The sequence below is a fragment of the Diabrotica virgifera genome, chromosome 2 (assembly GCF_917563875.1).
Source record: "Diabrotica virgifera virgifera chromosome 2, PGI_DIABVI_V3a".
NCBI lineage: Eukaryota > Metazoa > Arthropoda > Insecta > Coleoptera > Chrysomelidae > Diabrotica > Diabrotica virgifera.
In genome coordinates this window covers 31,266,384-31,293,933 of record NC_065444.1, presented here as the reverse complement: position 1 = coordinate 31,293,933, position 27,550 = coordinate 31,266,384, and the positions used below count along the sequence as shown (strand labels likewise).

General features: G+C 33.9%; 2 protein-coding genes across 4 annotated transcripts in view; one reads left to right on the top strand and one right to left on the bottom strand.

The window, feature by feature from the left end:
* LOC114337818 (uncharacterized) overlaps positions 1 to 25,513 on the bottom strand; it is a 55,859-nt gene extending 30,346 nt beyond the window's left edge. Inside the window, exons 1-2 of the mRNA XM_028288353.1 lie at positions 25,329 to 25,513; positions 8,937 to 9,125 (exon numbers count right to left, since the gene is read on the bottom strand). Coding sequence (XP_028144154.1) covers positions 8,937 to 8,991 — 55 coding nt within the window. The 5' untranslated portion in view covers positions 8,992 to 9,125; positions 25,329 to 25,513. The remainder of the gene's footprint in view (positions 1 to 8,936; positions 9,126 to 25,328) is intronic.
* The window catches only part of LOC114337816 (relaxin receptor 2), an 800,386-nt gene that overhangs the window by 519,638 nt on the left and 253,198 nt on the right, over positions 1 to 27,550 (top strand). The window lies entirely within an intron of this gene.

Sequence of the window (27,550 nt, the reverse complement as noted above, 5' to 3'; positions counted from 1 at the left end):
TCTACGAAACTACAAAGGATTTCCGACTAACAAGGTTAGTGAAATGTCTCCTCCAGAATAGACGCTTCTACGTAACGCTCCAGTCCAAGAACAGTCGGTGGAGGGTCCAAAAAACGGGCTACCACAGGGAAGTGTCCTCGCGCCGATTCTATACAACATATATACCAACGACCAACCCATACACCAACAAACAAGGCAATTTAGTTACGCTGATGATACAGCTGTGGCAGCTCAGGGAAGAACTTTCAATGAAGTCGAAGTGAAACTGACAGATCCCCTGGGAGACTTAGCTCTATACTACGATAAAAACCATCTGAAACCCAAATTTCGGAATTTCGGCCGTGGAGTTTGGAGCACCAGTATGGGCAAACTCTGCTCACCCAAAGAACGTCGACGTGGCTCTAAATAATACGGTTCGTATAATAGCGGGTTGCCTGAAACCGACACCTATCGAAGAGATATACCCCATAGCTGGGATTGCTCCACCACCTATCAGGAGAAAGGTCATGTCAGAGGTAGAACGAAAAAAGCAGGAGACGGACCGAAGACACCCCTTATATGACCACCAAACTCAGCCAAGCAGACTATGATCTCGGAAAAGGTTCCTGAAAAGATCAAGCGTCAGCTATCTCGACACATTTTCCTTCCGCAGAGGAAATGGCTGCTGGACACAATTTACCGTATCCGACTTGGAAAGCGCTAAACAGACTAAGAACCGGCGTTTCACGTTGTGCTAGTAACCTGAAAATATGGGGATACCAGGAGGACGATACCTGCGACTGTGGCGCGGTTCAGACCAGCCGGCATCTACTATCATGCACAGAGATGAGAGAGACCTGCACAGAAGAAGACTTAATTATAGCAAATGACAGGGCCATCTGTGTGGCCAACCATTGGAAATACAGAATTTAAAGTTGTTGGTGTTCCGAACACGGAAAGTAAGTAAGCCTGCATATTTGCCTGACTTTGCTGATTGTACAATGTCGTGTGTAGTGAAATAGTATCCCCTGGAAGTACGGAGAAATGTCGTTTGTTAGTTTCGTTGCAGGTTGGCGGGGGGGGGGGGGAGAATAAGTCTGGGAATAGGGGCGCACGAGGAATACTTGCATTGGGGCGCAGGTCAGACTAGTTACGCCACTGTAAAAATATCAATTGAAAAATCATTTATAAAAGCACAGGATGAGAACGCTTTTATAGACGAGGTAATAGATCATTTTTCAGAACAGAAGTCTCGCAAAGTTTCTTTAATTAATAAAAAAAAAGAATTTAGAACTCCGTTTTCTATTTATCATTTATATTTTATGAATTTATTTACTAAAATAACTTTAAAATAGGAAGTGGTTCGAATTTTACTAAATAAAAGGCAGATATCAAGCAGTGAGTTTTATTTAATCTTGCTCAAGTATCCTTTCGCTCCTAGAGCATCTTCAGGGGCATTTCGTCAAAAAAAGGAAGGTATCCTCGAATGTCAATAATTGTCTGAAGTTGTGGTAACTTAAATTAATATATATCTAACAAATACTTAACTTACACAACACTGTAACGTACAAACAGATACATTTATCTGTTTGTACCTCCAACTTCAAAATGTATAAGTACCAAAATTACCTGCACTCAAATTTATCTGTTCGTCCTTCGTGTAGTGTACGTCAAATATTTGTTAGATATATGTTAATTTAAGTTGCCACCACTTCAGACAATTAATGATATTCGGGGATACCTTCCTTTTTGACGAAATGCCCCTGTAGATGCTCTAGGAGCGAAAGTATACTTGGACAAGATTGAATAAAACTCAGTGCTCAATATATACCTTTTATTTCGTAAAAAATAACTTTATTCCATTTATTTTCATTTTATTATTTTAATTTCATAATAATTAATTTTCTTTTAAGCTTTTTATATATAAAAAAACCAAATTTAACCCTTAGTTTATTTAACATAAAAATCAATCTTATAATAAAACATTAATTTGTTTCTTGATTGTTTGTATTGCCCTATATTCAATAGGATTTACAATATAAGATTGGTTCTAAAATTAAATTATCACGTGTTTGTAGGTACATATATTGTTTGCGTACAATAATTTCATTTTGGCAACTGAATTTTTTCAACAAAATCAGTTGTTGTCCGTTGTTCGCATGCAGTTTCTAATGTAAATTTTGCTTAATATGGCTGTACAACGCTGATGAGACCCAGTAAGGACGAAATATGTGATGCATACTGTTTTGATATGTGGTATTAGTAATTATTATTAGCTAAAAAACTGCTACTATTAGTATGAACCTATCACAGACTTGACCAGAAAATAATTTGTCTCTCTCTAAATACCAGCCTGCCACGAAAATGGTGTCCGAGCTTTCGTTGCTATTTTTGCCAATAAAATATTCATTTAATATGATTTGCAAGGGTTTAAATAAGAACAGCAATATTCTGTAGACGGACTCACGTTATGACGTCACAAAATTGACCTTTCGCCCATTAAAGAGAAGCTAACCACAAAAATAATATTCCTCAAGTGTAGTGTGCCTCACCATCTTGTACTAGCACGAGCCGCCCCTGTTCAAGAGAAGTATGAATAACTAGGCTTTGGAACTAGAAATGAATCTGGATATGAAATGCTGGAATATTCAAAAGCATTAGATATGGCGACTGTTAACTCATTCTTTTAAAGCAGATAAAGTTAATGTATCACATTGTAACACCAGCGTCACGAATGGAAGCCATTATTGTATATCAGCCCCAGCGTGGATAACCAAGGCAAAAAAAAATAATATGTAACTCGACAAATTGAACAAACATAAAAATATACTTGGTGCTACGTAACTTTACGGAGTACCTCGGTAGCTCTAAGTCTTCAGAGATCTAGGGGTGTGGATTCTTAATAGATTTTAAATATAATAGAAATTTAATTGCTCGGGGGCGCCATAATTAAAAGAAAATATAAGACGAAACATACTTAAAACCTAAAAAAAATGAAAGTAACAAGTTAATGAAAATATATAAAAGATAAAAAAGGGTTCATATATATATATATATATATATATATATATATATATATATATATATATATATATATATATATATATAGTTATCATAAGATACAAACACATTTACATAAATATAAATATATCATGACCTTACGTTAGTGTTCTCATGTTGATTTCTTACTTATGAACAAGAGAAAGGGATCAGATAATAATATTATCAAGCAAAAAACATTATTGCAAAATGAATTTTATTAAAATTTAAAAATAAAAAAATGAAATGATCGATCTCTTGTAGAGCGAAAAAGTAGGAAGGCCTTGGAGGAAGACCAAAATGTAGACCTAGGAGATGCATGGCAGCGAGTGGCATCAGTGATAGAACAAGCAGCGAAAGAAACCATTGGGAAAAAGAGGACTCGCCCAAAACAGACATGGTTTGACAAACAATGCGAAGAAATGCTGGAAACAAAAACTCACAAAAGAATGAAAATGCTACAAAACCCTACAGATGAGAACAAAGCAGATTTTCGCAGAGCGAGGGCACAGACAAGGCAACTACTCAGAACTAAAAAGAAAAGCTACATAGAACAGCAAATACGAGTAACGGAAATAAGTGGCGAGAGGAATCAAATGAGAAAATTCTTTAGGGAAGTGAAGACAGTCAGACAAGGTGGAAATGTTGGGGTAACACAAGCTATGAGAAATGAAGCAGGTGAACTGATAATGATGGAAACAGAAATTGTAGAGCGATGGAAGGAATACTTTCGGAATTTACTAAATATTGAAAGTGAGATGGAGGAATCAGAGACTACATTTCATTCTGAAGATGTGGAAATACCACCACCAACACTCCAAGAAGTAAAGAATGCAATAGCATCTCTTAAAGATCACAAAGCACCAGGAAATGATGGTATAAATGGAGAATTGATAAAAAAAGAAGGAAACGTTTTACATCAAAAATTGTATGACATTATTCTCAGAGTATGGCAACAGCAGAAAATGCCTAGAGAATGGAATGGAAGCGTTATAATACCCATACATAAGAAGGGAAATAAAGAGCAATTCCGAAACTACAGAGGCATATCGCTTATTAGTACAGCGTATAAGATTCTATCAATTATCTTACTAAAGAGACTCACTCCGTATTCGGAAGATATTCTAGACGACTACCAATGCGGCTTTCGAAGTGGAAGGTCAACAATAGATCAAATATTTACCATCCGACAAATATTAGAAAAAAACTGGGAATTCAACCGAGATGTACACCAAATCTTCGTTAGATTTCCAACAAGCATATAACTCGATAAAAAGAAGCAGACTATGGCTAGCAATGCTAGAAATGGGAATACCAAGAAAATGAGTGCAGCTCACTCAAATGTGCGTTGCAGACTCTTATGCACAGGTAAAGATAGGAAACAGAACATCGATGCCATTTAGTATAACATCAGGGCTTAGACAAGGAGACCCTTTATCACCATTGCTATTCAATTTGGCTTTAGAATAATAAGTAAAATATCATCTGAACTAACAGGGGGATTCGCAAATCGAGGATCAAAACTATTGTTGGCCTTTGCCGATGATCTAGATGCAGTCGCTCATTCTACAAGAGACGTAAGAGAGGTGTTTTCACAGCTCGAGGAGGAAACAGGTAACCTGGGCCATCGAATAAATGAAGAGAAGACGAAATATATGCTGGTGACCAAAAATCCAAGACCAAGAGTTAGGCAGAACGTAACTATTAATGACCACAACTTTGAAGTAGTAAAAGAGTTTAAATATCTGGGAGAAATAATCACAGAGGACAATCACATATAAAAAGAGGTCTCAGCAAGAATAGCTGCGGGAAATAGAGCATTATACTCCCTATCATCATTATTAAGATCTAAGCTGCTGAAAAGACAATCTAAATTAAGACTTTACATGTCAATTATTCGCCCAGTTGTTACATATGGGAGTGAAACATGGACTCTACATCAGCGAGAAATAAATAAATTGCTGATATTTGAAAGGAAAGTCCTCAGAATGATATTTGGTCCTCAAAGAGATGAATTGACAGGAGAGTGGAGAAGGCGCCGCAATGCTGAATTGGTGACTCTATATGGTACTGAAAACATCGTCAGACATATAAAATCTAATCAGATAAGATGGGCAGGTCATGTAGTAAGATCAGAGGAAGACAGAGTGCTAAAGACAGTGTTCTTTGAGAGACCAGACGGTAGAAGCTCAGTGGGCCGTCCCAGAAAAAGATGGAAGGATGATGTTGAAACCGATCTATCTAGGATTGGGGTACAACAATGGCAAATCGAAGCGCAAGATCGCAGACGATGGAGGGCCATAGTGGATGAAGCGTAGACTCACCCCGAGTTGTAAAGCCAGTCAAGAAGAAGAAGAAGATCTCTTGTAGACAATAAAAGAGATTATGTTTACAAAAACAATAAAAAGGTTTACAAACAATACCTTGTCATATAATCCTGTCCTTGTCTTTACGTTGTGGATGTGCAAAAGACGCACTTTTCACTTAATTTAGATAAAGAATAGTACAAAAATGTTTATTTTTATGAAAAGTTTCAGCAAAAAAAATAAATAAACTTCCAAATCTGCTCATATTTGCTTGACTTTTTAAAATATTTAAATAACTTCTAATTAACTTCTTGAAGTATTTATTATTAATATTGACACCTAATGCATGACTCTATCCATGAATACTTTCAAAAAGAAACTTAGGTAGTGTAGTATACACTAAAATAAACTGGCTCTTTGCCTAACAGCGGCATTTGGCTTGTGACTAGGAAGTCACGAAATAGTCCTGTCGCCAGGGGGGGTACAACGGCCTCGTTAATTCAGATGGACTTACCCAAATTTTTTTTATGTATTTTGACCCGTAGAACACGAATTTTTTGGGTAACAGTTGATCCGGATGTCGATAAGATTGTTATAGACCAAGAACTTGAGGAATCAAATAACAGCGATTTTTGGCAAAACAAAACAATATTTTGTATTTTTTGGGTCATTTTAAGCAAAAAATATTTCTACAAGTTTTTTAGTAGGATGCACAGTTTTCGAGATAAACGCGGTTGAACTTTCAAAAAATCGAAAAACTGCAATTTTTAAACCCGAATAACTTTTGATTAAAAAATAAAATAGCAATTCTGCTTAGCGCCTTTGAAAGTTCAAGTCAAATTATGTCGGTTTTGATTATTTGCATTGCTAAAAATTTATTGTGTTATTGCTAAACAAAGCTACAAACAACTAGTGCGTGAGTGATGTTTCTATGATTTCTCATTTAAAATCGAACGAGTAGGTAGAATAGGTACTAGTGCAATCAAGACTATTTCTACGTTACATGCGTTAAAACGCATGTAAAAGCACGGGAAACCCTACGTGTTTATAGCTTTGTTAAACAATAAAAAAATAAATTTTTACCAATGCAAATAATCAAAACCGATATAATTTGACTTAAACTTTCAAATGCGGTAAGCAGACTTGCTATTTTATTTTTTAATCAAAAGTTATTCGGGTTCAAAAATTGCAATTTTTCGATTTTTTTAAAGTTCAACCGCGTTTATCTCGAAAACTGTGCATCCTACGAAAAAACTTGTAGAAATATTTTTTACTTAAAATGGCCCAAAAAATACAAAATATTGTTTTGTTTTGCCAAAAATCGCTGTTATTTGATTCCTCAAGTTCTTGGTCTATAACAATCTTATCGACATCCGGATCAACTGTTACCCAAAAAATTCGTGTTCTACGGGTCAAAATACATAAAAAAAACTTGAGTAAGTCCATCTGAATTAACGAGGCCGTTGTACCCCCCCTGGCGACAGGACTAAAAGGAGAACTGTTTCTAACACTACATTTTCAGTAACTTAAAAACTTGATTAAGAACTATGTCGGAACTTAATATTAGAAGTTAACGTTCTCAGAAAACTAAACCCTTCAGAAACCGCGCCGTGACGGCTCCCGCCGAGGCTCAACAAACCTCTCTTTTTGAAAGCCCAAACTTGAATTCTTTAATCTCACCACTTGAATTCCCTCTTTCTTCATTGACTAATAAAAAAAATAACTAAATTTCCTACACTTTTATCGGCCAATAGAAAAAACAAAACATGTTTTAAATCCAACCTCTTTGGTAGGGAATTATACTCTTTGACCAATAGGGTCATTTAGCCATATCAGTGATCCTTACTTAGCTCCAATATTTTGAAGAAAGTTATTGCTGAGTCCTCAATTAACACCCGCGCTTTCTGATATTGATATTAGCACGTATGTGTATCTAACTACCAGGACTACTGGAGCCAAAACGATCATTAGCTACATTGTAACTTTTTTCTACATCACAAACGGAACACAGGAAATCGAATATAGATACCTCTGACCGTTAAATATAATAACGTCTTTCTTTAACAAGACAGATAAACTACAAATTCTCACGTATTTTTTTGGAACAGAGATAAATTCAATGAATTTACTTAGCATATGAAGCGATATTCTTATGTCTACAGAGTGAGACAAAAATATGTAACAATGACATTTACGATTTTTGGTTTCCGGATGAGGCAAATTGATTGAGTTCGTTTAGAATAGAATAGAAATATGCTTTATTGTCACTGAAAATTTTTTAAATTTTATGGACAAAGCTTACATACAGTCAAAAGAAAAATAATATCAACAACAAATAACAAATAGCAACTACAATTTACTAAAATTAGGTAAATCGTCAATATACAGTAAATATGATATAAAACCAAAGACAAAAACAATTAATTGCAAAATTTTTATATAAATTGCAAATTGAACATACTTACAACAAATAAAATACAACATTAGGAATTGACAGTTTAAGCTACTGCGTATGAAACCCAATTTTCTTAGTTATTCATTAAGAAATTCTTCTATTGAATAATATGGTCTTTTAGATAGATAGGCTTTGGTCATTTTACGGAACTTTGGGAAAGGTGTTGCAGATTTAAGTTGTAAAGGGAGATGGTTGTAAAGTTTTTTTGCAGAATATAATATAGATTTCTTTACTAACTCAGTGGATGGGATCGGTAAATAAATATCAAAGATTGAATTTCTGGTGGAGTAAATATGACTGGGCCTTGCTGGAAAGACATGAAGGTGTTTACGAATTAAACAAACCGTTTCTAGATTATATAAAGATGGAAGTGTTAAAATTTCGTGATTTCTGAAGTAACTTCTGCAATGTGTAGATCTTCTGAGGCCAAACAGATATCTTTTTGCCCTTTTTTGCCATTTAAAAATAACATAAAATTGAGCAGCTGTACTAGAACCCCAAAAAGGAAGACCATATCGAAGATGCGACTCGAACAACGAACCGTTTGAACCGTTTCAACATACAAAACAGGACAAAATCATATCAACTAGATTATTTCATGACCAGAACAAAAGATATATCATTATGTAAAGATATGGTAATAGTTGGTGAGACTCTGAGATAACAACATGTTTTTTGATCTGGACATCGAAGTAAAAACAAAAATTCAGCCAAAATATCGAAGACGGAAATTTGGAGGAATATGACCAGAGTTACTTCTAATAAAATTTGTGGAAAATCCTTAGGAAAGAAGTTTAAGAATAAAGAGACATCAAAAGAAAGTTTAGATTATAATAAAAAAAACATTTTGGCCATATTCCTCCAAATCAGGACCATGTGGAGAAATATGGCCAATATGTTTTGGGCTACTTCTAATGAAATACTTGGAAAACCCTCAGGACAGAAGTTTCAGAATAAAGAGACCTCAAAAGAAAGTTTAGAATATAGTAAATACTAAAATCATTTTCATGTTTAGTTTGTTAAAAATACATATAAATATTTCTTTAAATTATTTTTAATAGTAAAATGTAATCCTTTTCAAACCGTAATAAAACAGAATCCGTAAATGGAGTTTAACTTTAAACTAAAATGTTAGTACATACATATTATTACCTTACCTTGTAAAATGCACAGAGTTGAAACAAGTAAAAAATATACCAAAAGCCTCGACATTTCGAAAGTGTTTGTTTTGGAAAAACACTTACATTAATAAGAATGCTTAAAATTTACCTTATCTATTGTAATTATGCCAATTTGCGTAAAACTTTGTGGAACCTGAATATGCCAAGTTTAAGCAAAATATGTTCCTGAAAATAGAGTTAATAACTTTTAAAGTAGTTGTGTATTGTATATATGAATATAATTTATTACAATAATTAAATTGTTGTAGGTTTTTAACTTAGTAGGTATAATATGAGTATTATTAATATTAAATATGGGTACAATAGATGCTTATATAGGCGAGGAAACAGGCACTAAACCTACTAATTTTCCTCAATAAGATGAATTGCTCTGCAACTTTTTGCATTCGATTGGAGAAAGTATGAGGAAAGTATAAGAACAAAACTCGTGCGAAATGCAATGACAGAAAATGACAAATGAAAGAAAAAACACAATGACAACAACGATGGTCCTTCAGCTACCTGGTGCTCATACTGGACCTCGTCTCCTGGTGTTTTATGTTACTTTTATTCGAAATCAGTCGAAAGTCATTACTCGTAGGGCCGCCGAGAGGGATGAGCGGGCCCCGGTAACAAGTGAAGCGCGGGCCCCCGCAAAAAGTGAAGAGCGAAAAAGATTGTTTAATTTTTAAAAAATAAAATTATCAGTAGTAATTGCACAAGAGCTCTAAAATTATCGAATTTTTCCCGAGTGACACTTTGACAGTTTTAATTTCACGACCCGAAGGGGAGTGAAATTATGTCAAAGTGGCACGAGGGAAACAATTCGATAATAATTTTAGAGATCGAATGCAATTCGCTGCGATTATTTCATGAATAAAACTGTTCAAAACCAAAATTTTATTGAAATTTATTTATGTAAGTACAAATTACTACAGTTAAACACACAGTTGTTATAAATATTTGACGATTGAAAGTCATCACTTTTATAACTTTTTAAACAGTAATTGTCATTAATGTCACTGAATGTATTTTTTCGTAGCAACGAAGGGCATCTGACGTAATATACTTGACGACGGGATATTATCAAAAATTATCGGGTATAATATCACAAGAGAGTGAGAATAAATTGAAAATATGCGACAGTTTTTCGAAAATTTGTTGTCTGGCAATAGACACGAGAGCCCGCAGGCTCGAGTGGCTATTGCCCAATGACAACAAATTTGAGTAAAAATAAAGCATTATTTTCTTATTTATTCTTACTGTCGTATGATATTCGTAAGATTATTTTTTAATACGTATATTATGGATATTTTCTTAAGTGTGACAGTTGTCAAAAACTAGGAAACTGGTTGCCATTAAACAGAAAAAATCTACTTAAAAAAATTCTATCGGTAATTTTCTACAGTAGATAATTCTCAGATTGCACAAGAGCTCTAAAATTATTGAATTTTTCCCGAGTGTCACTTTGGCAGTTTTAATTTCACGAGCCGATGGCGAGTGAAATTATGTCAAAGTGTCACGAGGGCAAAAATTCTATATTAATTTTAGAGTTCGAGTGCAATTTGTTGCGATTATTTCATGAATAAAACTGTTCAAAACCAAAATTTTATTGTAATTTATATATGTAAGTACCAATTAGTGAAATTAAACACACAGTTGTTATAAATATGTATTTGACGGTTGAAAGTCATCACTTTTAATAATTTTTAAAACATTTGTCATTAATGTCACTGAATGTATTTTTTCGTAGCAACGAAGGGCATCTGACATAATATGCTTAACGACGGGAGATTATCAAAAATTATCACCTTAATTTACATGTCTGCAGCTTTCTATTGGTCAGAATCTCCTATGAATGAAATAATCAGTATAATTTTAATCTGATTGGACAGAATTAAACACGTGATCAAATATCTTACTATACGATTGGAAGTTAAAATCATTAAAAAATAATCAGTTTAATTTTTATTTCTGTAGCTTTCTATTGGTCAGAATCTCCTATGAATGAAATAATCAATAATAAATAATAAGAAACATTTCAAATGTAAATTTTATTAAATTTTGATTATATTAATAGGGAAATCTTTTGTAATACAGGTGCATTTCGAGTTTTCTGATTAGCAAAGGTATCTATAATTTTCGAAAAATCGCATGATTTTACCAAATCATTAAATATAAATGCATCAAGTTGCTAAGCTAGTTAATCCATCCTATTTCATTGTAACATTTTTAATGCGAGAAAGACAACTAAAAAAGATTTTTCCTCTTTAGCGGGTTAAATTGCTTAATTGCTTAAACAACCTATGAAAATATTAAATATTTCATAGCGAAATACATATTTCGTCGGGCTCAAAATTATCAGTCGTGTCACTACTAGGCCCAGGCAAATCATAAAATAATCTGGCAAGCTTCTTGCGTTAAGCTCATAGCCTGTTAATTAAACGCATTATGCACATAAAGTGAAGAGCAAAAAAAAACGGGAAAAATTTCTTTGGTCTGGTCGACGTCGGGCCCCTTATATCGCCGGGCCCCGGTAAAATGTACCGGCTGTACACCCCTCTTGGCGAGCCTGATTACTCGGGGAGTTTTCAAAGTCGCTGAACACGAATATGATAACGACGATGATCCTCAAGCTACCTGGTGCCCAGAGTTGACCTGGTCTCCTGAAGTTTTGTGTTATTTTCATTCAAATCAGTCCGATGTCGGTACTCGTGGGCTTTTGGAGTTGCTGAACACGAATATGACGACGGTTTTATATAATTATCGGAGACAGAAGATGAGGAAGAAATATATTTGTGATACGATTATTCCCTAATCATCTTTTTTACCTAATAAAGAATTTTTTTTTATTTATATTCAATGAATCATATTTTAAATCTTATTTGATACCAGACTTTTATAAAAATCTTAAATAACAAATTAAGATAAAACTTCAAAGGCCGACGTCTACCCTGGACACTAGATACCTTAGACACTACCGCCGTCGTCAGATTCGTGTTTAGCAACCCCAAAAGCCTACGAGTACTGACTTTTGATTGATTTTGAACAAACATAAAATAAAATTCAATGAGGCGAGATTAACCCTGAACATGGCTACCAAGTAGCTACGTAGCTTGAAGAGCATGTTTACCATGACAGTGTTTAGCAACCTCAAAAACCCCCGAGTAATGACTTTCGACTGACTTAGAATGTTATGACCTAGAGGTTATCTAACTGAGTACATAGCGGGGCTCAATGAAGAATATAAACCCCTACTTAAAAGATACGAACAGCTATATGAAGAAGACCCTTTCTCGGAAGCGACAATACAGGCTGGGGAGGAAATGTTACATGCGATATCCGCCAACAGAACGGAAAGGTGGTGCAAGCTGGTCACGAGTCTGGACATGAAACAAAACAGCTGGAAGCTGATTCGAAATCTTGGCAACGATCCCGCTGCTCCGGCAGTCAACATGAAAGAAGTCACACCCGATCAGATAGCCCATCATCTTCTAATGAACGGTAAGACGACATCAAGAAAGAACAAGGTGAGAGCTCAACGGAATATCGACGAAGAAAGGGATGTTTAGGTACCTCTTCTTGTCTAGAGGAGATGAGAGGCGCGATCCACCAAATGAAAGATAATAAAGCGGCTGACCTGGACGACATACGAACAGAGCAAATAAAGAACTTTGGACTAAAAACCGTAGAGTGGCTCGTAAAAATGATGAATTGCTGCATCCGTACATTACAAATCCTCAAAATCTGGAGAAAAGCTAGAGTGGTAGCCCTCTTAAAACCAGGGAAGGATCCGGCGGATACAAAGAGTTTTAGACCTGTATCTCTCTCGTGCCACCTTTTCAAGGCCTTTGAAAGAATGATACTGAACCGGATCGCAGAATATGTGGAGACTAAAATTATTCCAGAACAAGCAGGATTCAGGCCCGGAAAGTGCTACTGCGGTCAAATTCTTAATCTCACCCAACAACATATGGAAGATGGTTTTGAACGGAAGGAAATAACAGGAGTAGCGTTCATAGACCTAACTGCCGCCTATGATACAGTTAACCATCAACGGCTACTCGCAAAACTCTACGAAACTACAAAGGATTTCCGACTAACAAGGTTAGTGAAATGTCTCCTCCAGAATAGACGCTTCTACGTAACGCTCCAGTCCAAGAACAGTCGGTGGAGGGACCAAAAAAATGGGCTACCGCAGGGAAGTGTCCTCGCGCCGATTCTATACAACATATACACCAACGACCAACTCATACACCAACAAACAAGGTAATTTATTTACGCTGATGATACAGCTGTGGCAGCTCAGAGAAGAACCTTCAATGAAGTCGAAGTGAAACTGACAGATGCCCTGGGAGACTTGGCTCTATACTATGATAAAAACCATCTGAAACCCAATCCCACAAAAATCCAGGTATGTGCTTTCCACCTGAGAAACAAGCATGCCCGAAGGCCGCTGGAGGTGGAATGGCGTGGTCAGATGCTGGAACACAACAAGACGCCAAAATACCTTGGCGTCCGTCTGGATAGAACTCTGTCTTACCGATACCACTGTCAAGATGTCAAGAAAAAAGTAAGTGCCAGAAATAATATCATCCGCAAGCTAACTAATACAAAATGGGGAGCACAACCACACACTCTCCGCACTTCTGCCTTGGCATTATGTTTTTCGGCCGCGGAGTTTGGAGCACCAGGATGGGCAAACTCTGCTCACGCAAAGAACGTCGACGTGGCTCTAAATGAAACGGTCCGTATAATATCGGGTTGCCTGAAACCGACACATATCGAAGAGGTATACCCCGTAGCTGGAATTGCTCCACCACCTATCAGGGGGAAGGTCACTTCAGAAGTAGAACGGAAAAAGCAGAAGACGGACCGAAGACACCCCTTATATGACCACCAAACTCAGCCAAGTAGACTAAGATCTCGGAAAAGCTTCGTGAAAACATCAAGATGCATCCCCGAAGCGCCAGAGACGCGCCGAATACACCTATGGCAAGCGTCAGCTACCGCGACACATTTTCCTCCCTCAGAGAAAATGGTTGCTGGACACAATTTACCGTATCCAACTTGGAAAGCGCTAAACAGACTAAGAACCGGCGTTTCACGTTGTGCTAGTAACCTGAAAAAATGGGGATACCAGGAGGATGATACCTCTGCGACTGTGGCGCGGTTCAGACCAGCCGGCATCTACTATCATGCATAGAGATGAGAGAGACCTGCACAGAAGAAGACTTAATTATAGCAAATGACAGGGCCATCTATGTGGCCAACCATTGGAAATACAGAATTTAAAGTTGTTGGTGTTCCGGACATGGAAAATAAGTAAGTCCAGGAGATGAGCTCCAGTCTGTGCACCAGGTAGTTCAAAGACCACCGTTGTTATAATTGTGTATAGCGGACCTGGAAAATCCTCGAGTAAGAAAATTGAACCAATTTCTGTCATTTTCCCGTCTGATCATCATGCAATTTTTATTTTACCACCATGAATTTCGTTCACAAACTTTTCTGGCTGTTTCCCTAAATGAATGTAAAAAGTTGCGATTCATCTTACTGCTAACAATTGGTAGGTTTGGCGCTTTCCAGTGCTTCATTTCCTCGCCTAATGGTAAAGAATAATTTCTCATTAACCCAGACAAGGTACAGACAATTTTTTTGAAGTTATACTTCTTTAGGCACGAGGGTGAATTTTTACATTCCCTGGCGCATGCGCACACCGACAGTATGGTATTAGTCGCTACACCTTTTAAGTTATGTAGCGCAAATAAGGTGTGCGTGAAAAGAATATATTATTAGTGTTTTTAGTAAATAAATTTATTATAATTTTTATGTCTGTGGATTTATCTTCCTCCTAATAAGTATTATTGAAAATATTTATTTTCAATTAATGTATCTGTCACCGTGTTTGTAATTATGTCCGAGAAATGATCGACTGAATACAAAAACGGTGGTAGCTGATCGGTAGAGCATTCGCTTAGGGATCGAGAGGTCCCCTGTTCAAATACGGACAAAGTCATATCCTTTTTTTGTTTGTTTTTAATTTTTGGTATTCTTTTTGTTTTTTCTAAAATTAGTTTAATATTTAAATACAATACAAAAAAAACTGTTTAAAGTAGATAGGTATATTGATTTCGTTGAAATCATAATATAAAGTTAGATTATATTATAATGGAAGTATAACTTCTTACGTGCGTACAAAGTACACACACATTTTTTTTCTTCAACTTTTGAAAAAAATATTTAATTTTAGGCTTACACAAAGAGACCAATTTTAGACTTTACAAAGCTAAAGTTTGTAGAGAAATAAAGGGTGTCCTTTAAAAGCCCGGTGGCATAATCAGTGGCTCTGACTTACAAAAAATTAAAAGTACAAACAAGGTGATACAGTAGCGATCAACAGGTAGCAAAAACGCGTTCCAAGATTGCGGCTGTAATTTTGAATATTTTTCGAGATATTTGGCACACGTAGGGGAAAGGCGGGCAAAACGGGGTAGCTGCCTAAAACGGGGTACCCCCTTTTTTTTCAATATCACTCGCTCCATCTATACGACGTTAATGAAATTATATTATAGAAGCCTGTTTACGCCTTCTGTCATAAAGCAGATATAATTAACTGTTAGTCGATTGTTGTGAAGAGTACATGTGCGTTTTTAGTTAACCAAGTTATAATATCGGCCGAAAAATAATCCATCGTTAGTATTACTAAAACAATTTATTATTTAATATCATTACTTCCAACTAACAGTGAATCTGTTCTAGAGTATTCGTTTGTCATTATGTTAAAAAATAAAAACTTGTAATAATTTAAACAGTTCATAATCTCAAAATCTACTCTTTGGGCAAAATGGGGTACTAATAGATAGGGTAAAATGGGGTACCCTTTTTACCATACCTATTGGTAGTCTTTACCCTTTTACCATACCAAGTAAGATAGCCGATGATCAAACCAAATCACAGACGAGTAAGAAGTCGCAATTGAATAAAACTAAAAAAGTAGAGTCAGATTCAGAAGGCGAAGATAGTGACACTGACTGGTTCTGCGGAAACTTTTATTCAAGTTCCACAGAAGGATGGATAAGCTGATCTAGTTGCCTTAAATGGGCTAAAAATTCATGTGCAGGTGTAGAAGATGAGGATGATGAAATAGTACTTGTATGCGAATTTTGTCGATAGGCTTTTCTTGGTTTCAATTTGGTACCCCATTTTACCCTATACAACGGACATAATGGGGCAATTTACATTAGTTTCTGTTTTTTCATATAATAAAAAAACTTTGACTCTTTTTAAATTTAAATTTTATTAATAAATAGTTACTACTATAACAATGATATTTGTCTTATTTTAAGACGTTAAAAGTTACAGATTTTTTTTAAATCCCAATTTAAACCTTAAGTACCCCATTTTGCCCGCCCTTCCCCTATTCGTAATATAATAAAGAATGGCGGTACAGAGCCCAATTTGAAAAATATATTAATATGTGGAAATTACTCTGTAATTAAATACAATATTAAAAAAAGGAGCCTGTACCGCCATTAAGAAGAACAAAAAATACACTTTCTTCAAATAAATTTTTTTATCCGATGCCTAGATTTTGTGTCATTTTGGAACTACTAAAATTTTTTATTTCATTAGTAGTTTCAAAATGACACAAAAACTAGGCATCGGATAAAAAAGTTTATTTGAAGAAAGTGTATTTTTTTGTTCTTCTTAATGGCGGTACAGGCTCGTTTTTTTAATATTTTATTTAATTACAGAGTAATTTCCACATATTAATATATTTTTTAAATTGGGCTCTGTACCGCCATTCTTTATTATATTACGAATACGTGTGCCAAATATCTCGAAAAAATATTCAAAATTACAGCCGCAATCTTGGAACGCGTTTTGGCTACCTGTTGATCGCTACTGTATCACCTTAAAAACTTTTTATTTCTAATAATTCTAATAACTATTACAGTCGAGGAAATGAAGCTAAAAAAATGGCAAAACCTCGCAATTTTTTCGTCCAGCATCGATTTGTACAAAAATTTGGGATTAGGCTCATTACACCCTCTAGTTCATTTCCTATATTGAGCCGTTGTACGCTTTTTGTTTTTTAAGGCTGAAAACTACCCCTAATTGTAAAAAATTATAAAATAACATTTTCAACTTTAATATTGTCAACATTTGGTTCTTATTAGTTACATAATGATTGTTTTATGCTTTAAGATATACTATCCTAATATTTCAACCCTTAAAACCACCCTTGTTGGAGCTATATATAAAAAATTTACTTATCCTAAAAGAAAAATTTCGGCTTGCATAGATTTACTTAAAAATTTGGGATTAGGATCATCTCACCCTCTACTTCATATTCTATATCATGCTTACGGGCGTTGATTATTTTTAGGGGTGTAAACTACCGCTTATTTTCAAGAATTATATAAAAACATTGTAAACTTTAATATGGGTAAAATTTGGTTTTGATTGGTTAAATAGTGATTGTTTTATACTTTAGGATATAATGTCATAATATTTCACCCCTTTTTTGAAATAAAAGAAAAAAGCAGGTACCGACTTTTTTTGATCATAAGTCGCTTAATTTTCAGGCTAGAAACTTTTTATTATTATTTTTTGAAAGGCCTAACTATATGCTTGAAAAAAGATTATTTAAGTTTTCCTCGAAAAATGCAAGTTTTTCCGTTATTTTACTGTGAATATTTCAAATTCTGCATTTGACGAAAAAAGCTAACTTTTAACATGCCGTACCTCGGTTTGTGTTGATCTTAAAGATATTACAGAAAAAGAATTTGGTTTGTGTTACTAAAAGATACAATTTTCATATCAACAGTTTTTTTGATTAAATGCATATTTTTCGAGGTATTCTCAAAACCCCTCTAAAAAAGTCGATCTTTTCATCGAAAAACTGTTACTTTCAAGCGCGAATAACTCGAAAAATATTAGTTTTACGAAGAAAATGTAAAAAACATTTTCTTAGAATAACTTGTTACATCGATTTACACGGTTAAAATGTAATAAAAAATTCCCGCCAACGAGATGGGGTGGCAACCACCCCCAAGGTTTTAGCGTACAGCGGCATGATATAGAAAATGATCCTTGGACTATTCCCTACCTTCTGTGAAAATTTCAAGTAAATCCATACTGGACTAAAAAATTGCGAGCCAAAATGCTTCATTTCCTCGACTATTATTAAAATTAAAGGAAAAAAATCTTAAATATATAGTTTTATATTTGTAAAACATAGTTTTAGAGATATTGCATATATTATTAGGTAGTGGAGGACATTGCATTTATTGCAAAAATTATATTTTCTTTGACAAACATCCCAACCAGTTTGTGTGTTCTTATAGAATAGACAATAAGGTAACCTAACCTATAGGTGTCAAACCTGGGCAATAAAAAAAGATGAAGCTTAACTCAAGACATTCGAGAGAAATATACTGAACAAAGTATATGGCCCGGTGCAAGAGGAAGACGGCAGACGGCACATGGAGAATCAGGAGAAAGAACGAGATTAACGAATTGAATGAAATATTATGATTAAAGCTCGGATTATAGGCAAAATGCTTTTTTTTTTGCCTATTTTGCCTATTATAATTGTTTTTTGCACTTTTTGCCTTTTTTCGTAAATTCCGCCTATTTGTGCCTTTTTTAAAATTTCATGGTACTACCCATGATATTATTCTATTACTAGACCATTCTATAATAAAATTTTGGGTCAATAATAAAATATCAATGGTTTGTTTATATAACAGATTTCTAGGAAAATGTACCTCATCGAGACTTGAGGGTTAACTATTTGGAAATCCCTAAGCTTTATTAGTTTATTATCAGTTGTACAGTCGGTTACTGTATCAGAGTTTAGTCACAAATTGCTATATCCTAGTTTAGTTTTGTTGCGTATACCGATAAGCAAAGAACACGTTTTAAAACGTTTTAGATATTTGTGTGAAAAGATGACATCTAAATTAAGGCTATGGATCGCACCTTATTCGGAATTTTCTCTAGAAGGAGATGGAGCATTTTGTAAACCACGCTGCAAATCGGTAAGTTTTATTTTTTCTCTTTTTTCTCGTCCCACAACATAACTAAATTCTAAAGCGGTTTTAGAATTCTAATTATTTTTTTTAAACTCTCAGATTTCAAGTAGAAAAAAGTACTTTATTGACCAGCATTGTGGAACCCCACTACATAAACGTAATTTGGAAAAATTAAATTCCTCTAAGTTAGCCCAAATATCTCTGCGGGATAGTTTAAGCAGTTCAAAAAAAAAGGGGGAAGACGCATTTAAATTTGATTTATGCCAGATGATGATTGCATCCAACATTCCTCTATATAAAGTTAATAACCCTAGTTTTAAATGCTTTTTCGAAAAATATCTTAATAAATCCTTACCGGACGAGAGTACATTGAAAAAACATATTGTGGAAAAATGTTATGTGGAATGTATTTCAAAAATTAAGCGGGAGTTAGAGGGCAATATTTTGTATATTATCGTGGTTGAAATGACAGATGTATGCGGCAGGTATATAGCTAATTTAATGATTGGAATTTTGAACGAAAATTTTGCGAGAAAACCTTATTTAGTTGCCGTTAAAGAATTGAAAAAAAAAACAAACAATTTAACAATAAGTCGATTTATACAAGATAGTTTAACAAACCTCTTTTTACCCAACCCTATACCAGTGAATAAAATAGTTTTAATGCTTTCAGATGCTGCGGCATATATGTTAAAAGCTGCTGTTAATTTAAAGATTTTTTATCCTAATTTAATTCATTGCACTTGTGTAGCCCACGGGGTAAATAGAATTGCTGAAGAAATAAGAAATCAGTTTCCGTTGGTAAATAATTTTATAAATTTTATGAAAAAAGTTTTTGTAAAGGCTCTGTTGAGGGTGCAAATATATAAAGAAAGACTTCCCGGTGTCCCTCTGCCACCTAAACCAGTAATTACATGGTGGGGAACCTGGCTCGAAGCAGTTTTTTTTTACTTTGAACACTGCAATGAAATAGAATTAGTTATTTCAGAATTTGATAATGATATTTCCGAAGCCATTCGAGAAGCAAAAAAAATATTAAAAAATCCCAAATTGAAACAGGAACTCGCTTATATCAATGACAATTATAAATTAATGGTTACCACAATTACCTTATTAGAAAAACAAGAGATAAATTTATGTGAGTCAGTAAAATTAATAATAATTTAAAGACGAAAATTAAATCGGCACCTGGAAGTAACGGTTAATTAATTTAAAAAAAATGAAATATGTTTTCGACAAGAATGAAGGTTTTTCGTTTTTATCTAATGTTGCTAAAGTTTTGAATGGGACATTTTCCGAGGAATTACAAATTATGCCAGATTTATTATCCGCTCTGAAATATGCTCCAATTACATCTGTCGATGTCGAACGTTCGTTTTCAATGTACAAATTAATTTTAAGTGATCGAAGACATAGTTTTAAGACCGAAAATATTGAAAAACATTTAGTTGTTTCTATTAATGATAAAATTTTAAGTGGTTATAAATAATAAGTTATATTCCTTTATTGAGTATATTTTGCCTAAATGTTAATATTCATGACTTTTTTATTAAAAATCTTTGCCTATATAGGCGCCTTTTTCTTCAATTTTTGTTGCCTATAAATCCGAGCTTTAATTATGATATTGATAGATTTGTGAAGAAAAGTCACTGTCATGGTTGGGGCATGTTCAGAGACAAAAAGATAGAATAGAAATATGCTTTATTGTCATAAAAATTTTAACAATTTTATAGACAAAGCTTACAAGAATCATAAATAAAAACAATAACAAATACAATTTACTAAAATTATATAAATCGTCAATATAAATAAAATATAATAAAGTGAAATAAAAATCAGTAACAATCTATTCAAAATTTAAAAATACAAAAACAGCAAAGAACATGTTACAATGGAAGCCGATAGGAAGGAGAAAAAATAAAGCCCAGAACTAGATGGTTAAGGATTTATGACAATTAAGAATTTTATATTCTCCATTGGCACCCATACCGGTAATATGACCCGTATTCACGCTAATGGTGAATATAAAATTCCTAATTGTATGTCAAAAAATGCGCAGTAACTACCTCTTAAAACCTGCCAAATTTCATTAACATATCTCAACCGGTTTTAGAGCAATACGAATCGTCAGTTTGTAAGAAAAAAATCAACATCATGTATTTCGGAATCGAAGCATTTGCTGGCATATGTTTATAAAGTAAGATCATTATTTTTTCGTGCAGAATTACCCATTAACGTTTGTCGCACTTATTTAGAAACACCCTGTACTGATGATGAACATGGCTAGTTGTTAAAATACCTAACTTTTTATTATCCAACACAAGAGAATAAATCAAAAAATTGAATGTTAATAAAACCAGAGGCTATAGTTGGATTTTAATTTCAGTATTTTATAAATGCTAAAATATTCCAGGGTGTTGCGAATTTTGAGACAAAAAACAGTCTGATTGGTCCACACGGTATACAATGAAAATTTACCTCTTTAGGAACAATATTATTACAGCGATATTATTAAATAATAAGGCTATAACATATTTAAAAAAGAATGTGTGTGTACTTTGTACGCACGTAAGAAGTTATACTTCTATATATGATTTCAACAAAATCAATATATCTACTCTAAACAGTTTTTTGTATTGTATTAAAATATTAAATTAATTTTAGAAAGAACTAAAAGAATACCAAAAAAAATATGCATTGTCCGGGATTCGAACATGGGACCTTCCGATCTCTAGGCGAATGCTATATCGACGAGCTACCGAGGTTACCCCTACGTACGATTATTTCTCGGTCATAATAATGACAATCGCGGTGACACATACATAATCGAATAAACATTTTCAATAATATTTATTACCGTACTCCCAAAGACACAAAAATTATAATAAATATATTTACTAAAAACATATATTATTCTTTTCACGCACACCGTAGTTGCGCTACATAATTTAAAAGATTTAGCTACTAACACTATACTGTCGTTGTGCGCATGCGCCGGGAATGTTAAAATTTCACCTTCAATCGCGCTTAAAGAAGTATTACTTCAAAAATCACTTAAATCGGACAACAGGTTTAGGAAATTCGAGACATCAAAAATGAAAAATATTATGGGCCGCCCGTTTTCTCTGACGTGCAGTGTATGAGTTTTTACGTATAGACCAGGAAGGATCTGTTTTTAGGTGGATGTGAGAGGAGGCATTCGGATTTTTGCAGATAAAGTTAGGTGATAACTTCGTTAATAATAATTAACTCATGCTCCTTCTCAAATATGTTTTTTTCTACTTTCTCTGCTTATAACTTTAAAGCGATTCATTTTGGAACAAAGTTGTGTTGTGTAGAAATAAAACAAAGATAATTAAATTTTCTATCAGCTACGATTGGTTAAAAATGTCTTAATTTATCACCCTTGCTGCAAAATAGCAATAAATATAAAATAAGGGGGCAAAACAAGCCTGTCTTTATTCAATGTTTTTCAGTCACTTAGGTTGCACTTGGAACCTTCCTAATTCGCTTAGAAAATTTTTGTAATGTGCTAAAACCGTCTACCAAATTTCACTATAATTGACTTAATAGATTTTGCATAATAATTTTGCAATCCAAACTTTTTTTTAAAAATTAAATTTTTTTAAAATCTTGCCCAACAAAAACTAGAACATACAAAGATTTATCAATTTTTTTACATATAAGGAAGGACTTCACCTATCTAATTCACTTTACAGAATTGAAATCGGATTATTTAAGCAGCCTCAGCAATGTTTTAAAGTTATAAAAAATTCTTTGGTTTATAAACAAATCAGTGTTGTGAAGAATAAGAAGCAGTATATTAGTATCTGTCTACAAAAACAAGGGAGACATACAACAATGCACAAACTACAGGGCTATAAAACTACTTAGCCACACCATGAAAATATGGGAGAGAGTAATTGATAGACGGATACGTGAAGAAACCGAAATATCCGATAATCAATTTGGCTTTATGCAGGGCAGATCAACAACAGATGCAATTTTCATTGTAAGGCAACTGATGGAAAAATACAGGAATAAAGAGACCAACGCTCATATGGTATTCATTGATCTTGAAAAAGCATATGATAGAGATCCTCGAGAGATTCTGTGGTGAGCACTCAATAAGAAAGGAGTCCCTGGCGAATATGTAAAGATTGTGAGAGATATGTATGAGGGAGTTACGACTAGTGTTAGAACAGGTGTGGGAGGGACTGATAAATTTCAGGTGAAAGTAGGATTGCACCAAGGCTCGGTGCTTAGTCATTATTTATTCTCATTAGTTGTGGACCAGATAACAGCGAAACTACAGGGTAGTATTCCATGGTGCCTAATGTATGCTGATGATATAGTGTTAATAGGAAATAGTGAAAGAGACTTAGAACAAAAACTGGAACAGTGGAGACAAGCTCTGCAGGAAAAAGGTTTAAAACTTAGTAGGAAAAAAACAGAGTATGTTCATTTAAAGACGGAGTTACTACAAATAAAATGGTATCTTTGGATGGTGAAATGATTGTAAAAAGCAATAGTTTTAAGTACCTAGGATCGGTATTACAGAGTAATGGAGAAATAGATGGAAATGCATGCAGTAGAATTAGGGCTGGATGGATGAAGTGGAAAGAAGCGAGTGGTGTGTTGTGTGACAGAAAAATTCCAATGAAGCTGAAGGGAAAATTCTATAAAACAGCCATAAGACCGGCTATGATGCACGGAACTGAATGTTGGGCAGTGAAAAAGAAAGAGGAACAACGAATGCATGTGGCGGAAATGAGAATGCTTAGATGGATGAGTGGAGTGACAAAGAAGGATAAAATTAGAAATGAGTATATTAGGGGAAGTCTAGGTGTGGCACCAATTGATGCCAAAATGAGAGAGCATAGGTTAGGATGGTTTGGTCATGTTCAACGTCGAGACGTTAATCACCCAATACGAAGAATAGCTGAAGTGCAGATTCCTGGAAGGAGTAGGAGAGGAAGACCAAAGAAGACCTGGGGGGAGACGATAAGGCAGGACATGTTGGTAAAGAGAATTAACATTGATATGACCCAAGATAGAATTGTGTGGAGAAATGCAATTAGGGAAGCCGACCCCGCATAGGGATAAGGCAAAGAGAATGATGATGAAACAAATAAGTGTTGTGGCCAGGAGGGGGTGCTACGGGCTCCTTTATTTAGATGGACTTACCCAAGTTTTTTTATGTATTTTGACCCGTAGAACACGAATTTTTTGGGTAACAGTTGATCCGGATGTCGATAAGATTGTTATAAACAAAGAACTTGAGGAATTACATAACATCGATTTATCGCCAAATAAAACATTTTTTTGTATTTTCTGGGTAATTCTAAGCAAAAAATGTTCTTACAAGTTTTTTCGTAGGATGCATAGTTTTTGAGATAAACGCGATGGAACTTTCAAAAAATTGCAATTGCAATTTTTGAACGCGAATAACTTTTGATTAAAAAATAAAATAGCCATTCTGCTGACAGCATTTGAAAGTTTAAGTCAAATTATAACGGCTTTAATTATTTACATTGCTAAAAATTAATTTTTTTATTATTAAACAAAGCTATTTGTTTATAAGCCAAAAAATTGTTTATAATTTTAAAACATTGCTGAGGCCCCTTAAATAATCCGATTTTAATTCTGTAAAGTGTATTAGATAGGTAGAGCACCTCTTTATATGTAAAAAAATTAGCCAACTTCGAAATGGTATACTTTTTGTTCAGAAATATTTTAAAAAATTTGAACTTTTTTAAAAACATTTAGATTGCAAATTTATTATGCAAAATCTATTAGGTCTATTTTTATGAAATTTGGTAGACCATTTAAGTAAGTTATAAGAATTTTCTAAGCGAATTACTAAGCTTCTAAGTGACACCAAAGTGTTTAAGAAACATTGAATAACAACAGGCGTATTTTCCCCCTTATTTTGTATTTATTGCTATATTGCAGAAAAGATAATACCTTAAGACAGTTTGGACCAGTCGTATGTCATACAAAATTTAATTTTCTTTATTTTATTTCTGTACGACTTTGTTCCAAAACGAATGATTTTAAAGTTATAAGCAAAGAAAGCAGAAAAAAATCGATGTTTTTCGAAATTTTTAAATATTTTAATTTTTTTATTAATGTTCCGGGCATATTTGAGAAGGAGCATAAGTCAATTATTATTACTGAAATGTCACCTAACTTTGTCTGCAAAAATTCGAATGCCACCTCTCACATCCAAAAATAGGTGACGTTTTTTTACAGATTAGTCCTGGTCTAATTGTAATACTAGGTATTTTAAATACATACATGAAAATATTTTTGAAATTAAAGTATTAAATCAACTAATTTTACTCACCTTCAATCACCGATGTTTGAAATCGGTTTCTTAAATAAAAATTTTGATAAAATGTTAATATTTTTTGAATATCTTAAAATTAAATCCTCAAACAATAGATTGTGATCTGCTTAATACCTCTAAAGTCATTTTTGGACAAGTACAATTTTTTAAATAATCTCTCTCCGGGATAAACAAATTGAATATCTTACGAACTATTTACATAGTCGGTGTAGCTGAGATTTAGTATAACTCATGAATTTCCATAATTTTAAGTAGTTATACTGCATGTCATTATTCAAAAAACAAAGTTAATATTTATAAATTACTGCAAAACTAATGGTTGTTGCAATAATTATCTCAGCCAATTGTTTGTGTAGTGTAATTTAGAGACTCGTAAATTATTAGACCAGTAAGGATCTGCGAAAAAACGTCTATTTTTGGATGTGAGAGGTGGCATTCGGATTTTTGCAGATAAAGTTGGGTGACACCTTCAGTAATAATAATTGACTTATGCTCCTTCTCAAATATGCCCGGAACATTAATAAAAAAATTAAAATATTTAAAAATTTCGAAAAACATCGATTTTTTTCTGCTTTCTTTGCTTATAACTTTAAAACGATTCGTTTTGGAACAAAGTCGTAGAGAAATAAAATAAAGATAATTGAATTTTGTATGATATACGACTGGTAAGAAATGTCTTAAGGTATTACCTTTTCTGCAATATAGCAATAAATACAAAATAAGGGGGCAAAATAAGTCTGTTGTTATTCAATATTTTTTAACCACATTGGAGGCACTTAAAACCTTAGTAAATCGCTTAGGAAATTCTCTGTAACATACTTAAATCGTGTACCAAATTTCATTAAAATCGACCTAATAAATTTTGCATAATAAATTTGCAATCTAAATGTTTTTAAAAAAGTTCAAATTTTTTAAATCTTTCTGAACAAAAAGTAGGCCATTTTTAGAAGTTGGCTAATTTTTTTACATATAAAGAGGTTCTCTACTAGTAGGGTATAGTTAGACCCAAACCCAGACATCCAAAGTGAAAGTTATCCTCCAACACCAAATTGTTCTATATGGTCCACATAATGTTCAGAAAAAAGTCACACCATTTTGAGCGTCGGGTTTGGGGGGAGAGGGGGGAGAAATCTGCAAATTCGTAGTTTTTTACGTTTTTCGTCAATATTTCTAAAACCAAGCGGTTTAGCATGAACAACCTTCTACACAAAATTGTTCTACAATAAATTTGAAATAAAAAAGGCCCTATGCATAACCCTTCTAAAATGAACGGTTCCAAAGTTACGGAGGTAGTATAGTATAATTGGTCCAAAAAAAGGCCTAACCCAGACATCCAAAGTAAAAGTTTTCCTTCAACACCAAATTATTCTATATGGTCCACATATTGTTCAGTAAAAAGTTACACCATTTTGAGCGTCCGGTTTGGGGGGGAGATGGGGGAGAAGTGGGTAATTAGTAGTTTTTTTAGGTTTTTCGTCAATATTTCTAAAACTATGCTTTAGCGTAAGGAATATTCTATAGAAAAATGTTCTACATAAAATTTAAAACAAAAAAGGTTCCATACATAATTGTTCTAAAATCAACGGTTCCAGAGTTACGGAGGGTGAAAAATGGTGGTTTTCGATACTTTTTATATTCACCGATTTCTCCCCCCGCTCCCCCCCCCCCAAATCCGACGCTCAAAATGGTGTGACTTTTTTCTGAACATTATGAGGACCATATAGAACAATTTGGTGTTGGAGGATAACTTTCACTTTGGATGTCTGGGTTTTTGGTATAGTTATATCATAAATATTGCCCAAAAAATATAAAAAGTATCGAAAACGTCGACATTTTACCCTCCGTAACTCTGGAACCGTTGATTTTATAACAATTATGTATAGAACATTTTTTATTTTAAATTGCATGTAGAACATTTTTGTATATAACATTCTTTACGCTAAAGCATAGTTTTAGAAATATTGACGAAAAACTTAAAAAAACTACTAATTTACCGGCTTCTCTCCCATCTCCCTCCCAAATCGGACGCTCAAAATGGTGTAACTTTTTACTGAACAATATGTGGACCATATAGAACATTTTGGTGTTGGAGGAAAACTTTTACTTTGGATGTTTGGGTTAGGCCTTTTTTTGGACCAGTTATACTATACTAGCTCCGTAACTTTGGAACCATTCATTTTAGAAAAATTATGCATAGGGCCTTTTTTATTTCAAATTTA